Source organism: Haliaeetus leucocephalus, unplaced genomic scaffold (genome assembly GCF_000737465.1).
Source record: "Haliaeetus leucocephalus isolate CR32 unplaced genomic scaffold, Haliaeetus_leucocephalus-4.0 Scaffold229, whole genome shotgun sequence".
NCBI lineage: Eukaryota > Metazoa > Chordata > Aves > Accipitriformes > Accipitridae > Haliaeetus > Haliaeetus leucocephalus.
In genome coordinates this window covers 11,716,213-11,733,668 of record NW_010972665.1, presented here as the reverse complement: position 1 = coordinate 11,733,668, position 17,456 = coordinate 11,716,213, and the positions used below count along the sequence as shown (strand labels likewise).

The 17,456-nt window shown below is 40.8% G+C and overlaps 1 protein-coding gene across 1 annotated transcript in view; it reads left to right on the top strand.

The window, feature by feature from the left end:
• ANK3 (ankyrin 3, node of Ranvier (ankyrin G)) overlaps nucleotides 1–17,456 on the top strand; it is a 211,875-nt gene that overhangs the window by 73,068 nt on the left and 121,351 nt on the right. Inside the window, exon 8 of the mRNA XM_010567894.1 lies at nucleotides 12,020–12,118. Within this exon, the coding sequence (XP_010566196.1) occupies nucleotides 12,020–12,118 (99 nt within the window). The remainder of the gene's footprint in view (nucleotides 1–12,019; nucleotides 12,119–17,456) is intronic.

Sequence of the window (17,456 nt, the reverse complement as noted above, 5' to 3'; positions counted from 1 at the left end):
GCAAGGAAGCAGATTGTGCCGGGCACGAGACCAGAGACAAAAGAAAAGCAAATGCAGAGGTAACACAAAATTTAATGAGCCAGGATGGAGGGTTAGAGAATGGTAGGGTAGAGAGGACATGGGCAGAAAGCTGAGTAGGTGCTATGAGACTATGCAAGGCTTTATGAGGCAAAAGCAGGGAGAGTGATTAGGGACATACAGATAAATAGAAAAGGGACTAACATTCAAAATATGTTAGTGTTGTAAAATGCTGGAGCTAGAACTTCCTACTGGAGTTCTTAAAAATTTGTTTGCTCATTAGCTTCTTCAGTAATGGCTTGGGCTGTACAAATAAGAAGATGCCTATGGAATTTCTGCTGACACACAGCCAGGAATGGTTGCGACAGAACATGGAAATGTGTTGAAATTCATAGTGGAAAACAGATCAAACTCTTGGCTAAAGAGTACATGTATTTCTCCTGTTGGTTTCTCCAACAATCTACCAACCAAGAAAGAGAAGAACCTGTCCATATTAGTTGTTCACTGGGTGGTGTGTGTGTTATGGTTTAAAAAAAAAAAAAAAAAAAAAGCCCCCCAAACCAAATGTGATTTCAGGTTATTCCAAGGTATTTCTGATATAGACCAAAAAAAACCCCACCCCAAGCAAACAAACAAAAAAAACCCACCAAAAACCCCCACCAAACAAAAAAACCCACCAAAACAAAACAGAACTAACTGAGGCTGTGCAAGAATTTGGCTCACCAAACCTTACCAAAACAAAACTAGGGAGGAGAAGTGGTAGTGGTCCCTAGGACAACAGGGAGAGAAACTCAAGGGAGCAAGAGGCATTCAAACTGAAAGTAAATGCTGATGTAAGAGTAAATAGGTGTCGTGGTTTAACCCCAGCCAGCAACTAAGCACCACACAGCCGCTCACTCCCCCCCCATCCAGTGGGATGGGGGAGAAAATTGGGAAAAAGAAGTAAAACTCGTGGGTTGAGATAAGAACGGTTTAATAGAACAGAAAAGAAGAAACTAATAACGATAATGATAACACTAATGAAATGCCAACAGTAGTAATAAAAGGATTGGAATGTACAAATGATGCGCAGGGCAATTGCTCACCACCCGCCAACCAACACCCAGCCAGTCCCTGAGCGGCGATTCCCCCCCCCACTTCCCAGTTCCTAAACTAGATGGGACGTCCCATGGTATGGAATACCCTGTTGGCCAGTTTGGGTCAGGTGCCCTGGCTCTGTCCTGTGCCAACTTCTTGTGCCCTGGCTGGGCATGAGAAGCTGAAAAATCCTTGACTATAATCTAAACACTACTGAGCAACAACTGAAAACATCAGTGTTATCAACATTCTTTGGATTCTGAACTCAAAACATAGCACTGTACCAGCTACTAGGAAGACAGTCAACTCTGTCCCAGCTGAAACCAGGACAATAGGTATAAACTGGCCATAAGTAAATGTTGTCTAGAAATCTAGATATTTAATATTAAGTATTAACAATTAATATTATTTAATTAATAAATGTTTAAGAATTAATATTAAATATAACTAATGAGATTCTGGAGCAACCTTTCAATTAAAGTAGACAAAGCAAAAGAACCCAATGTGTATTCAAGATGATATTTATGAGGCGAATTATGTGGCATGGATAATTCAGCAGCTCATTTTCAGAGATTTTGATCATGTGTTGTGTTTATTACTTTTACAAGAGGAAAAGTACTATATTACTGCTTAGAGCATTTGTCACATAACAAAAAGCAAATTGTAGTATTTTATTTTACTTTAGGTAGTTCGCATATGTAAAATCATGAATGCTTCTATAGTTAAGGAACATATTTACATGTAGCAAAGTGTTTATGATAAGCATTGCAAACCCATGAAAACAATAAAATAATACCATGTTTATTTAGCATAGAAACTACTGTTTTACTTATAAGACTTCTCACATTTAACCCCCCCCCCCCAAAAAAAAGAAACCTGAACAGTTCTTTTTTAGAGATTGTCTGTGATTAGTAGGGGGAGTTGGTGGAGGGTGTGATAGAGTGGCAACAAAAATTTCAAAGACAGACCCAGAATGTTTTCCTTAAACTGTAAGTAGGAGTGCAGGTGAATAGTGTTGATGCTGGCCGCTATTCATTTAACACAGCATCATTCAGTGATTTATTAATGAAGATAAAACCCCAAAGCTAAAAGACACTGTATAAGGCATGATCCAGTACCTGCTAATGCTGGTGAGAAGAGTACTAGCAGATATAGGGTCAAGCTGATAGCTGGGTATCAAAGGTAAGGATCAACTCTCATATATCACCCATAAATGATGTTTTCAAAATCATATTAATCAGTAAATGTATCTCATGTTATTGGTGAGAGAGGGGTGCCAGGTTAGATCCACATGAAGTTCACAAGTTAAGAGTAGATTTGGGCGTTAAGTTTCCGGGAAGCTTCTGACTATGCGTGCTTTCCTTTCACTGATAACGTTGACCTCTTATTCTCAAATCCTTAAAGTGACCAAATTAGACCATTAAGGCATTTCAAATGGTCATAAGCTTTGGCATTCAGTATTTGATAGGCTCTGATCACAGGAGCAAGGAAGGCGAAGGGAGTCTTGGGTCAACTCTTTTCCACTCAGAAACAAGATTAGGGATTAGCAATGCTACTACATTAGCAATTAGCAGCATTTAATGCCAGTACCACTAAATATAATCTGCCTATGATTGTTTTAATAAAATAATAAATCTTAGGCTTCAGCAGCTCTGTTCTGGATTAGGGGCACTGATGGAGAGCACATCCGTAGTAATAAGGCCATCCTCCCCTCCTCTTCAAGATCTGGAACTCCAGGTTCTCTCTCCATTAGTTGTCATCCTCAGAGAGGCAGGCAGACTGCTCAGATAGCTGGGGAAGTACAAATGCAATGACATCAGCCCTAAAGAGCAGTGGGCTGACGCTGTGACTCAGAACACTGAACGGCTTGTTTGTGCTTGTGATAGCTGGGTGGGGGCATCCAGAGAGCACATCTACTGCACGGTGGTTGCAAATCTAGATAAAGTAGCCGCGACAGAAGGAATTGTAGCATAAATAATAGTAATATGGAGTTGAATTTTGTTCTTTAGTGTTTATTAGACTGCGGGTAATGAAAGCGCTTCACAGAAAGATTAATTAGATTCTGGTAGAGCAGTGAATTTGTAGGCAAACATAGCACCAGTATAAGTTGAGCGTAAAGTACAATTATCAGCACCAAGTAACAGAGCCTTTGCTTGATCCTTGATTACCCAAACTGCAAAACAGGTAGAGGTACTACTAGAACAGGTACTAAAAGTGACCCACGGGTACAGCCTGCCCACTGCCACCTCATTGCCTCTTGTTTTAATTTCTGTAAACAATATCCACAGTGTCCTGTCGCCCTTCTAGAGGAAGGGCCCTTGTTTGAGTTGTTGACGACCTAAGACAAGAACAGAGCAAAAATTCAGAAGGGCTGTAACCCAGATAAAACCATACTATGTGTGTATTGTAGCTTTCAGAAGCACTTCATGCTTTTGCAAACCACCAGCTATTTTTCCTTTGTTCTTGTTAAATAAATATGAAACAACACTACTTGTCTATCTCTCAATTTATGTTTAAACTATTTAGGCAAGTAGCAGTTCTAGGGAGAGATTTAAACAACAGCAGAGGATTATCCTTACAGAAGAGGCTTGCGTGGAGGGGGCAACATGAAGACAAATGTGTGAAGGAAGGATAAATAGCTAGCTCCCACCATCGATGTAGTGAAGGTGGGGAAGGGTGGTGAAAATGTGAATGGACTTGTAGGATGAAGGCAGAGCTCTGAGCCTTAAGGACAAGGGCAAGTGTGGTGGAAAGAGGAGCTGGTGAAAGGATGTAAGAAAAAGGAGGGCAGACCTGTAGCAAAGGAGATCCCTCCAGCTGCTGTGTTTTCAGTGCATTTCTGAGAGGCCCGAGGGAATAAAGAGGCTCCAGCAATGAAGGCAGGGAAAGACATGAGCTTGATGGTGGCTCTCAGTGTGCGGGCAGGAGGTGAGCAGTGGTGCTGTACTGTAAGTAAATGATGTCCCCAGTGATACGCAGTAGCAGCTGCTCCCCTCACCCCCACTGGTATACACCTGCCTGCCTCTCAGCTGTCATATACTCCCTTGTTCCCTTCTTTCACTGCATATAAGAAAACCCGGTGTAGCTCCAGGAGTTCTTACAGGTGTTACAGTGCCTGCCAGCCTGTGTACCTGCTGACCATAGAGGCTGGGAGGGTTGGAAACGTATCTGCTTTCGGTTTGCACTCTTCCAGCCCAGCAACTGATTTCATGTCAGCTTTTCCATTGAACTGCATTAGCACTTCTGTGTCTGTGCTTTCTTCTCTAGTCTTGCTGCAAGTGCAGGGAAGGTGGCACAACATGGAAAGTTCCCTGTGGGATGGATGAAGATCAATTCAGTAAACCAGCTTGTGATGCCCCTGATTCTACTTATTTACAGGGAGGCAGCTCCTAGAACCTTAATAACCTCAGTCCAAGTGAAACAAGATCTCCTTATTGGGCTGGATGTTTGCCATTTTGTAATGAAGGAAAAATACTCATTCCAAATTGCTTGACTTCTTGGGCTCAAACTCAGCAATAAACCTGTCACAATTACTGGCAGGGTATGCGTTGTAGAAGTAATGGCCATTTTATGTCTATTCATCATCCTTTTTCTGTAGTACATTTTCAAGTGTGTGGCTATGCTTCTCTGAAACCCTTCAAAGCTAAAGAAATTCCTTCATTGCATCGCTATATTTTCCTCTTGCTCAACTGGGAGGCAATCACATATGGGCTAAAGAAGTAGAGGAAGAGAATAAAGGGTAACTAAGGATGAAGTCAGTCTCCGTTCTCAGCCATATTAACACGTAAGTGTAGTCACTACCTGGGCTTTGAAGGATTGCAGCAATTCCAGGCACCATTCTTTTAGCTGGCAATGGCACCTGATGTTGGAGAGGTGCAGATAAATCCTAGTTACAAACTGAAAGAAGGCTAAAGACCATTTAATCAACCTATTTTATCAATTTTTTTCAACAGGAAAAAAGTAATTGCTGTTAAGAAAGATATTGCGCATCAGCCACTTGTGCCTTTGAATCAAACTGTATCTGGTGTGCTACCTAGAGTTTTAACCATGTTGATATCTACTTCCCGTCTCCTGGAACTACCAACCTAGTGATTAGTATGGAGAAAATGGTGAAATTCACCAAGTAGGCTCTCTTGTTCCAGGCTTTCAATTCAGGAGATCTGTTGCTGGCATACAGTGACCACATGTGTAGTGAAAGCTGCTGTGCTCCCATCCTAGCTGCAGCTTCTAGGAGCTGGATGCTGTTGCAGGGGCTTCATGCCATTGGCTTGTCTTTCCTTACCAGAATCAGGTCATCTTCAGTCTGCAGGTGGGTGGGTGCTGGAGAAAAAGGACAGGTCACAGAAGGATTTCTTCTTTATTTCTACTGCTCCCTTCAAATTTGCTCTAGACTGCCTTGCACTTCAATATCTAGGACTTGGAAAGGTGTATCTAGATACATGCTAAAGCAAGTAACAGCCACCAGAAGGAAGAAGAAACCATTTTCCTTAGCAGTCTGATTATACCTATGGTACCCTGTGCAAGAAAGCTCTTTTGCTATAAATCAGACCCCTGCAGAGTGCCCGCCCTTTCCCATTCAGGCCTTGCTTGGGCATCCCCAGGAGCAGTGCACAGGGAGGGCAGGCAATTTTATCTGCTGCAGTTCCCAGCCAGCTGCAATGGAGATGTGTGTCCAGACTGCCCCATGCTAATTCAGCAACAAGAAAGTGCAAAGCAGTGTTTCTCCAAGGCTGCTATGCAGACCAGGGAGGTGAGGAAGGTGCTTTGAATAAACTGTATTTTCTGGGAATTATAGTTAGGAAAAAGTTATCTTTTGGGGGTTCACAGAGTCTTGAGATATCATTCGTCTGTCTGAGATTATCTTCCAGTGGAAAGATCTGTCTGGTCCAGGTTAGGAAATGCCTCTGAAACTCCACCTGTCTCTGAGGAGCACAGTGGTCAGAAAGGAAGGAAAGAAGAAAGAAATTGTTCTCTGCAGCTTCCAGAGCAACAGGTGAAAGAAACCCCTGTGACCCCCACATCCACTCTGTACTTGAGCAAGTCAGAAGATTCAGGTAGCAAGGGAATCATCCTCTACATGAAGATGACCTCTGCCCATATCTTTCTTACCAGAGCAAACAGGAGGTAGTCACTGTGCCATAAAACTGCATCTAACCCTGTAAACAGTCTTCCTGATACACAACACTCCTTATTCTAGAGGAGATCTCAGTTCTACTGGGATTGGGCTTTGCCAGCAGAAAGTTTGCTTACTGGAAGGTTGAGAAAGGATCTGGTAATTTTGAGAGGGTGCTGTGAGGACGGCATGCATTAATGATGACCCTGAGGCTGAGGAGCAGAACACCATTAGCCCATCAAAAAGAACAGACAATATGTAAGTGACAGTAACATAAGAGAAAAACATCTTTTCATTTCCCTAGTGGTAGTTTGCCATAACAGCTCCTTGCTATACTCTTCCTTCTTTTCTTCCAGGATTCATTGTATACATCTCAAGCCTGAAGAAAGATAAGTATATAAGCATATAAGAACTGAATTAGCACAGTATAAGACTTATTAACATTAAGTAGAGGAGAAAAAAGCTAAAACATTATGCTCTGCTGTAAGGTTTCCTGGAAAGCATCTGATTGAGTGTATGTACCTATAATTTCTTTAATTTCAGAAAGTCCTATACAAGTCTTGGTGATCTCAGTAACTGCTACTAGAATATAAGACTTTTCTCTGCACGGGTTCTGCTGTGTTGTAGCTCCAATTCTGGATTGTAAAAAAATACAGGAGAGAATATTGAGTGTTTTCATATACAACATATTGATGTATTTGCATAGTTGCATGCGACAGTCTTAACATGCACAGCACAAGCTTCCCATACCTCCAGGAACTGGTAACAGTGGTAATATCTATGCAGTGTTGTTGATGACAATTCCAGCATACAACAACCAGCAGCCAACATTATGCTCTTTCCTTAAGAACCCCTAATGATGGAGGGATTTTCCAGACTGTATAGGAAATTTCTGCTTTACCAGTCTGGCTATTTTCAGCTTCTGTTTTATTGACACATTCTTTTTCAATATTAAGCTCTTCCCAGAGTCTGCTCTCAGTTGAGAACTGAGGACTATCTGACTAAATTGCAAGTTAATCTGAACATTTTGGCAAGAAACTTTTTTTAAAAAAAAACAAAGATAAAGAAGTGAAATCTTTCTGATTAAAACTACACCCCAGTGAGGGGCTGGGAGGAGAGCTCAGAGGTGGAGGTAAGTTCTCTCATTGATAACGAGGAGAAATATCAAGTCCCCATGAGGCCGGCAATGAGTCTTCACAGTCCCTACATGATCTGCCAGTCAGTAAACATTTAAAACGATGCAGCACATGGCTAGGAAAGGTTTACCCTTTTTTTGTGTGCTTTTTTTAAAGGTACACTTCAGAGCCCAATATGATACTGTAAGTGCAAACATTTACTTTTCTTATTTATTATTAGCATTCTTATGCTTGTTAACTCAGACTGATGGGAGAAGGGGCCAATCCCCTAGGACTGCATAGCATACCAGAAACCAGGGGGAATTCTTCATTTTCTAAATGCGTTAAAATAAAACTTACAAGATGTACTGTGTTTGCACTCTGTCAATTTTAAGTTTATCTCTACTTTTTTCTGACTTCCTAACCATTCATGTTGCTAATTTGTAATAGTAAGGACTAATTCTGACTACTGTGGTGAACTGTGGTGGATAATGCCACGTGTCAGAGGGGAGCAGATCTTATTTCAGATGGGAAATGTAGGTGGCTTATTGCTCAGCATAGGACAGCTCAAAGGTGTTTTTAATTTTCTTGCGAAGCTGTAGATAGAGAGCTGCAGCTGAAAGGGCTTAGTGTTTCCTCTGATCAGGCACAAGCAAAAGCCACTGACTGTAAAAGCAGGTCACTTGTCACCCATCATATTTCTGGATGTTGTGAGGCTCTGAAGGAAGGCACAGGGGCCTGTCTGAGAGGGTGGTGGCTGCAGCAGGCAGTGGATAGAGATAAAGGGAAAACAGCCATCCACAATGTTGTGAGGTATAGAAAAAAATTGCATGCATCTAATCTGTCACACTTTGAGCTATATACAGTTTCAGAGTACTTCAAGTCATATACCCCAGGAAATCTGTCAAGGCGGAGAGGAAAGGCTATGTGCTAGTTCATAATCTTATGAGCATTTATTGCATAGTTTCAGGTTGCTATTGTCACAAGTTATGTTTCATATTCCCTGTAGAATTTGTTAACTCTCAAGTTGAATGGCAAGTTGGATCTCAGTGTCAAGGGGTCTACCTGAGACATTATCCAGCATTTGAAATTTCAACAGTGAGGGCAAGAAGCACTCCAACAGACATTCTAGATCTAAACCACATCTTTTAATGGCAACTTTTGGAAGGCATTTCAGCTTTATTACTGCAGAAAAACATCTTCAAAAGTTTCCTGATTTACTATTTTATCTTAAGAACAAAGGGAGAAATTTATAGAAGATCAAACAGATAAAAATAGCCTGACAAGACAGTAGATGCTGTTGATTTACTGAAGAATTCAGAACCTTACATTTGGTGGCTATATTGTTTGCTGATACCACAGTTTTAGTATTAATAACCTACACCCAAGCTGCACATATTATGAAGATTTTTTTATCTCTTGTGTCTTGTGACAAGTACAAACAACTCGATTTTGAGTTGCTTGCTTTACATTTTGTCGTCAGAAACATTAATGATGATGTTGTCTGAGGTTTAACTTCTCAGTTCACATTCTTAATTGTTAGATGAGAGATGGGAAGGTGCCATATGTGTGATACATCTACATATAATTCTTTAAGCCTTCGCACAACACAATATTGACCAAAGACAAATTGCTTGCCCTAAACTTCGGTGAGCAATTATTCAAGCATTCACACAATGCATCTCTTTGTCTGCATGGAGTCAGAACTCTCAGCCGGCAGAATTATTACTTCATATTGATTGTTACCAGTAAAAGCTCAACGAGCTAAATGGCAAAATTAAATTCTGGATAGAGACCTGCCCCCTCTCTTTTTTCCTCTTCATTTCCCCACAGTGTTTTCCTGAGCTGTTATGGCTGAAACAAGCTAAACATGCTTTTTGTTCTTTGTCTCTTAATTCTGTTTATGAATTGTCTGAACAGGTTAGTAGAGTATGACAAAAACTGCATCCTCCTTCCCAGAGAGTGAGTGCTGCAGTGCCCTTTTCCCAGGAAAGAAGACCTGAGTTTGATCATCCATAAAGACAGATATTTCACTGGGCATACAGGGTTTCATTTGCTTGATTTCTCCTGCTCAATTCATTATTTCAGGGTAGCTGTGTGTTGTTGGTTTTCCTAACAAACTGTGTCTAAAGTGATCACATCCTTTATCCATCCATCTTTTCCTAATGTGAACTTGCTGCCTATTTTCAACCAAATGTTGAAAGGTTTAAAGATCCTTCAGACATTAAATTTATGTTTTTCACGAAGACAGGTGATCAAACGGAGGAAAGATGGATTGCTAGCTCTCCAGCTTGCAGAAGTGAGCTCAGACCTTACTCTGTGCTGGAGAATTTCCCCACGTTCCCAGCCAGGGTGCTCACCCCTGTCAGAAGCTGAGAGAGAACTGCACTATCCTGATAGTTTCAGTGCTAACCAGAAATATGAAGGTCACTTGAACAGGACTCCTTTTTGAACATGAAAGTGGATGTTTTTAAATTTTCTTCCCCTGTTGCAAGTGAACAGTGTGACCTAAACCTTAACTGCTAAGTGGAAGTCATCTCTTTTGGAGTTGAAGTGTCTATCTGCCAGCACTCATCTATATAACTTAGAATCAACTCTCCTTCATTTAAGGCAACAGGAGGTTTGAATGATAGGACTGGCAACTAATTAGATCAAAAGTGCATGTTCTTATGTAGTTATGCCCTCCCCTGTTCTGCACTAGATTGATTTAGCTTAGTGTCAAGATGAATGAGAACCAGACTTTTAATATGTATTCGTCCTATCTTTTGTAATAATGTGCCTTCCTCCTCCATTTCTTTATTGATACTTAGAAAAGGTATTTCTTCTAATCTGCGTATGATACAGTAAATTATTAGTACTAAATTATTTTGACATTTTAGCAGAGCACTAAGGTCTATTAGACTGAGTTAACCTCTTTGCCCATCAACCCCAGCAAGTGGAAAAAGGTGGTCCTTCAGTCTAGATTACCTGCAGTACCCTTTACTTGAAGACAACACAAAAGTTATTTCCTTTACTGTTTTTTCTCAGGAAAGTAGAATTTCTCTCTCTCTCCCTCTGACCTCAGTAACATCTTTCCTCCTGGGAAGAGAGGAAAAGCAGAAATTATCTCCTCATAATTGTTTTTCTCCTCTTTTTCTGTCCTCTTTGTGGCTGATACAGTAATATACTGTCCTCATATATCCAGTGTTAACTTCCAGGCAAATAGAATTAATTTTTTTTTCAAAACCAACTCACAATTTACAAGTTAAGCAATCACACAGTTTTACATCTCTGGAAGGACTAGGCATAGCGCACTTTCTGTTTAATGTGCTATGCATTTTTTTTGTTTTACTTTGTTTTTTAAAGAAATGAGAAGCTATCCTGGAATAGTAGTTGTTTTGATGCTCTAATGATCATTAATATTGGAGAAAGAAGCTCTGTCATTTCATCTTGCTAAAAAGTATTTTATCTCTGTGCTAATATTAATTAGTACTTCCTAGTAGCTGTGAGTTAGCTTCATAGTGAAATTTTGTGTCGATGAAAATGTAGCATTCTGGATTAGGTACTCAGCATTATTATTAAGCTGTGAGTCAGCTTATCACATCTGAGAGGGGATCTTTTTTCAGTACTGGTTTTCTATCACTCCACTCACCTGCAGTTTTGAGGCAGCACTATTAAACGGTCTGTTGGCCAGGTAAGACACTTGTACCACTCTCCAGCTATTTGAGGCGATGGGTGCCTTTCTGATGCTGTCAGCCACAGGACACAGGCTCACTAAAATTTACCGCTTTCTGCTCGGTCACGGGGAAGCTGGTTTTATGCAGCCAGCTGTTTGCGCTGCCCCCGAATACACAGAAACCTGTTCTTTAAAATTCTATTTGTCTTCATACAGTAGCTGCATGCTCTATTTAAATCCTTTTATTTTTACTTGGCTCCATATGATCGAATATATACAGGATATGGCCTTCGTACATCACAAGATAAAGGATTCATCAGAGCATGAAAAAACATCCTAGCTACATCTTGTTAAAAAAGTGTGTTTGTGTGTGCAAGCACTGGTTATGTAACTGTCCTCGATGAGCAGCATTGCTGCATGCTGCTGGCCCGCCAGGCACCACTTAGGGAAGCATGTACACATATTTACAGTCTCACTGGAAGTACAGGATTACATCAATTAGAGGAATAAATTGGGAAGATGAAATAACTGAAATGAAGGTGGTTACGAAGCTTTCAGAGTTTGCTGATAATGTTCGGAAATAAATAGTATTGCCATCTTGTTGCTTTTGAATTAGACCTACAGATGTAATGGTTTTATTTATTTTCCATGGCTCCTACAAGGCCTATGAAGTTGTGAGGTATGAATCCTTATCATTACATGCTCAGAAACAATGATAGCTGAATTAAATTGCTAGGGTTTAGTCAGTAAAATTGCATAAATTTAACTCTTATACAGAAGCTGAGAACTGAGGCACAATTATGTCTGCTTATAACTCCAACCACAACTTGTTTCTCTTCATAATCTATATGTCAACATATCAGGCCAGTAATTCACATATGTAGATAAACACAGCTTCCCTTTGCTTTCATGCTCACAGGGAAGCAAAACTGTGTTACGCTTTAGCAAAATGGGCATAATTCATTCTGTGAGCAAACCGATCGTGGAGTTCATGAAAGAAAGATATATGGTTATTTACTTTCATGTTTTTTTAATCCACAGAATGATATCACGCCGTTACATGTTGCATCAAAGAGGGGAAATGCAAATATGGTCAAACTCCTACTTGATCGAGGAGCTAAAATTGATGCCAAAACAAGGGTAAGCTTAAGTGCGAATGCTGTGAGTGACTCTGTGGAATTCTTGCCTCTGACCTGTTAGTTGCTGTACAGCTTGAATCATTCATCTTCCTGGCAGCTTACCATAGCTGCACTGCATTTCTTTTTTGTAAAGTGGTTGCAGTATGTTGCTAACAATTTACATCTCTTAAAGCAGTGTGTGAAACACCATGTATGGCAAAGCTCAGAACCAACAATTTTCCATGTTCTCTGTAGAGCGTTTAGTTAGGAGCTGCTTCTAGCTACTTGGGCATGGAGGAGAATGTACAGGAAAATACCAAAAGAAAGAATTAAATTCAGATATTTCAGTATTTGAATGCTAGAAGTAACTTTGAACTGCAGTGGTGTTTGCCTTTCGTTATCCGCAGGGCAGTGTCACAGAGCACGATGTTGCTGATGAGTCTTACGCAGCTCAGCCTCTGTCTGACTGGGTGCTTAGCTGCTGGCCTGGATTTGTCAGCAAACGTGCCAGGCGTAGTCACAGTTTCTGTTAGGTTGACACCTAACTCTGTCCACTGAGTGACTTAGAAGCTCAATGCATATGGCTATATCTAACTGCTGTAGTTAAAACCCAATCAAACCAGTTTAGGGATATTTTATTTACTTACACAGAGGCAAAAAGAGAAGGAAAAGGTCAAATGTTTCAAAGTAAACCTAGAACTAGTGGTGCTGTGGGCTGTCATGGCAGTCTTTGCAACACACTCCTGTGCACGTGAGGTAACCTTCAGGAGCTGTGCCTGTAACTTTTTGACAGTTGTAATTTTCTTGCAATATTAGCTTATCATTTGTCCATCTTCCATTTTTAATTGTTCTGTATGCTTTCCACCAGAATCATTCTAAACAAAACAAAGGTAAGAACATTTTTCTCTACAGTTATTACTGTATCCACAGGTTTCTGTTTGGTTTTCTAGTGTTGCAGCAATCTCTGAGATTTCCTGCAGTGCTTGTTGAGGCACATTTGTATTTTTTGTTTCTGTGGCAAATTCAGAAACTGAGTCAACTTATTTTGTCATCACTTCATTCTCTCCACATATTTTTCTTTAGTTCTTCTTCTGTTTTACCTTTGGAAGTCATTCATGATTTCTTTGTGAAATGTTTCTGGTTTTTCTAATTGGGGAAGATGGAAGAGATGACTTTTCATGGATAACATGAACAGTGGGTATAATTTCTGGACTAAAATACCAGCCTCCTATGTGCTACATGGGGGCTGCCAGGCTGAGGGGTGCGGGCCTACCATGTGGTGGGGAGGGCCACATTTTGGTGATGTGACAGATGTGCGTTTAGTCAGAGCAGGGAGAAAGGGTCGTGGCAAGGGACTATTTGCTTCCTCTCTACAAGCATTTATATGGCCTACTGCAGCCAAAATGTTAGGGACCACTACTTTAAAGAGTCCAGCTTGTTCTTTTCTTTTAGTTATGAAAATTCATCATCTGCTTCATTTTCTGTATCACAGGCTCCAGGGTCAGATATTAGGGTAATTTATGTAACTAAAAATACAAGCTGGGATGGAAACAGGATCCAGGAAGAGGCCAGAAGCATTAACAGCTCCTGAGTCTGGCAGAGCTTCCCAGGGAGGCAAAAGGCAACGGATAAGCGTGGTTCACGAAGTGGTGTTTTGGTTTTTTCTGGCTTCTCCCAGAGACTGCCTGTTTCCCCAAACACCCATCCTCTCCATAAATCAGAAGGGATTTGCGTAACTTCTCCTGCTTGTGCTGTACATGTGTCACTCATCATTGCACTTCTCTGGCATTACCAGAGGCATCATTTTCTGGCAGTTAGTGACTAAGTGGAAGTTTTGCTCCTGGCGGCACTGACTCATCCTGGCAAGGGTTTACCAGCCTGTGGTCTGGGCAGCCTGTGCCTCTGCTGAGGAGACTCACTGAACTGAGCAGACAGCTGCATGATGGAGAAAGGGAAGAGCATCACTGGAGTAGATCAGGAAGGATTTACAAATCAATAGGAGAAGCAATAGAAGGCTGAGATTAATGTGGTGCTAGATGAAAAAAGGACATTGTTTCAGGAGTGTCTGCCTAGTTCTCATATTCAATAGCAAAGATTAATTGCTGTGAGCTGTTAGAACATGTGTTCCTGCTAAATCTCTTGTTATTCCTACCTGACCCAATGTTGTTTTCCAAGGCAGAACAATTGAGGTATGTCAACTTTGCAGTCATTTCATTTTTTTTTAAGAACCATTCTTTTTTTTAATGTCCCAGACACAGAATGGTCTTATGAAAATACAGGATGACAAAAGCTTCGGCCATATCCTTTTGCAACAGCATTACCACTGCTGAATGTATTGAAAGGCAAAGAGCAGCCAAGGCTGTCTTTTCTGATAAGTGTATCAAGTCATGCCTATCGGCTGGATGCCCAGCCAGAGCCCAGCCTTGTGGTGTGCCCTTGAGGGGCAGATGTGGGTGCTGAATGCACACATAACTTGATAAATAAATGGGATTTGCACAGGAAAATAAGTGAGGCTCCTATTACCAGATTTATAATGTGAGACCTCTATTTTTTTTTTTTTAAGAGGTTTTAAAGAGGTGAGTAGAGTTTTTGGGGAAAAGAGATGAGCAGAATTTTTTTTTTATTTGGTTAAAATAGTTTTTGTCTTGGACACTGTGATATTATTTAATGCAAATGTTGGTTATAGAAAACAGTATATCCCCTTAAAGGTGAATGGCAAAGTTTCTGTACCTGTATGAAAGGGCAAAAATTCTTGAAAATTGCTTGTTTCTTTTGCTCAGAGGCTGAAATTCCTAGGCTTTTGTTTCTCCTGTATCAGGTCTGTAATTCACCTTTAAATGAGTATGCAGAACATACTGTTTTGTGTTACTGACCAAACACCAACAGGGACAGGATTTGTTACTCTGACTCTTAGGTGGGACAGGTTCAGCTCTTCAGCTGTCATTTTGTGATCTGTTTCTGCAGTCCATTCTCTGTATGGGGTACAAAATACGCTTCATGTAATGTCTGTTTTTGTTTTTCACAAACATACTCATTTTATAGATAAATTCACATAAAGCCTTTCCAGCATATTAAATAAGTTGGGATAATGATTTCTCTTCCTTACTCATTTCCATGAGCATTGTGTTTGCTGCAGGCAGATGGTCCTGGAAACTGCAGTGCTGAAGTATTGCATAGAGGGTTAACATGAAGGCCTAAATCCTTATCCTGTTTAAATTATTGTAAAAATCATCCATGGGCTCCCAATTTCTCTATATTCATTAGGACTATGATTTGATGAGCACCATAAATATTGTTGCACACCTGCAAACTGTATTTGAGGAGTTGAGATAATGTGTGAGCATGTGAGGTTATTTCCAAAAATGATCTTGCAACTATTTTGAGGCTCAGCTTTCTCTTTTTTTTTGCTTTTAGTTCACGCTTATATTGCATTGTTTATTTTAACCAGCTGTTTATCTTCTCTCTGTCCTTTTTTTTGTGTGAGATGTCTAACAGCTGGTATTTGGGGCTTTGTACTGAATTCTTAAAGGTACTCCTCAAGAACTCTGTGCTGCTTTTGTCCATCCAGGGCAGCTTTTATCGTTCAGGTTTTTAACTAACATTCTAAGCAAAGACCTATTAATGCCTCATGTAGCATGTTTACTGATTGTTGCCCTAATTATTTTTTCTCTGTCTTCTAGAAAAGACTTTAAAAAATAATGTTTAATTAGAAAGGTTGATTAAATTACCTTGATTTGCTTTGGCTGTCTAATACTGTATAAGCCAGAGTGAATTTGTGTCTGAAGCAGGCAGCCAAGCAAGTTTTAGCCTGGATTAACAGTAAGTGTTTATAATCTTCATTCTACTGTTTTTGCAGCTAAATAACAGGCCAGCACTCATATCTGCATGAAAACATGTGGGATATGCTCTTTTAAGATGCATCAGATCATACATAAGCTGCTCCAGAAAAGCCACTTGTATTAAGATATAAAATAACTGCAGGAATATCACTGCCTTGGCACTCTAAGTACATTTTGCACGCGTAGGAAGAGCAAACCTCATTTGTTGCCGTATTGTACAGAAGGGGCAATTTGCAATAGTGCCAATGAAGTGAAGAATTCAGGAGACTTAGAGCATGGAGGGACCATGAGATACAGAGCCCTGCTAGACTGAAGCACGTGCACGGAGACTCACTAAGCAGCGGTGGGTATGAGAAACCCCGGAGGCAGCAGTAATTTCTCCCCTGGGGAAGCAAGCCTTCTACCTCTGTCTCGGGGAAGTGGAGCGCCTGTCGCACTCCTGCCAAGGCCATGGACAGGCTCTGGGATTTGGCTCAAAGTCTTGACAGGCTCTTGCTGAATACATGCATCACAGTAAAGTTTTACTGGGCATTGTGCTTAATTTCATCACTCTTAGACTGGGTTAGAAGCTGATGCTTACTGATGGGAGAGTAGTGGTACTGAGGCAACCATGGATTTGAGGTACAGCCCAGAGGATCCCATTATGCGAGGGAAATCCTGGGTGAGCATTGACAGGGAAGGGGTAGCTGGGGAGCACAGGGAGGCTGGTCTGTGCTTACCCGTGCTGCTCAGGGGTCCCTTGGAGCCACAAGTGGTGGCAGGGAAACACACTGCAGAGGGAGGCTCAACTCCCTGTACCATCATCTGCTAACGTCAAGCCAGTTGTGATCCCAGTGTAACAAGATCAGGGAGCTACACAGGTATCCGAGTCTCAACAGGGACCAGAAACAATGCTTAGATCTCATTTATTTGGGGTGTGTGTGGGATGTGTGTGTGTGTTTGAAATAAAAGCTAAAGGAAGAGCAGCAGCCCCAGAGATGGGTGTGCAATACTTAGGGGAAGTTTGTGCCTAAGCAGAACTCACCCTATTGTCCTCCTGGCTTTGCTGGAGCTACTCTCAGGCTCTCTGAAGGGATAGATAATACAGATGATATGATTTATCATGTCAGCACATACTTAGAGAGTCCTTAATCTGCAGATTATTGTCATAATCGTTTGTAATGATTTTTCTGAGCCATTGCAGACTATCATATCAAGGCAAGTTTGCTTCCTAATACAAGTAATATATTTTACACTTTGCATAGTATAGTCTATATGAACAGTAAATAAGCAACTAGAAAATCTCCTGACAAAATCAGTGAAGTCTTGCTGAGTTCAGAGCAGTCTCTTTTAATCTTGGATTCTCTTTTTTTAAAACAAAATCTTTCTCTGATCTGTGTTTCAGATTGCCTCTGCACATTTCTTTACGTGCTTTAGTGCCATATAGCAATTAACCAAGCCAGGTGAATAGACAGTGTCTTTTCAGAGTACAAGAAAAGATCTCTGCAGCTAAATGAGCTGTCTTCAAGTGTATTTGCTCTT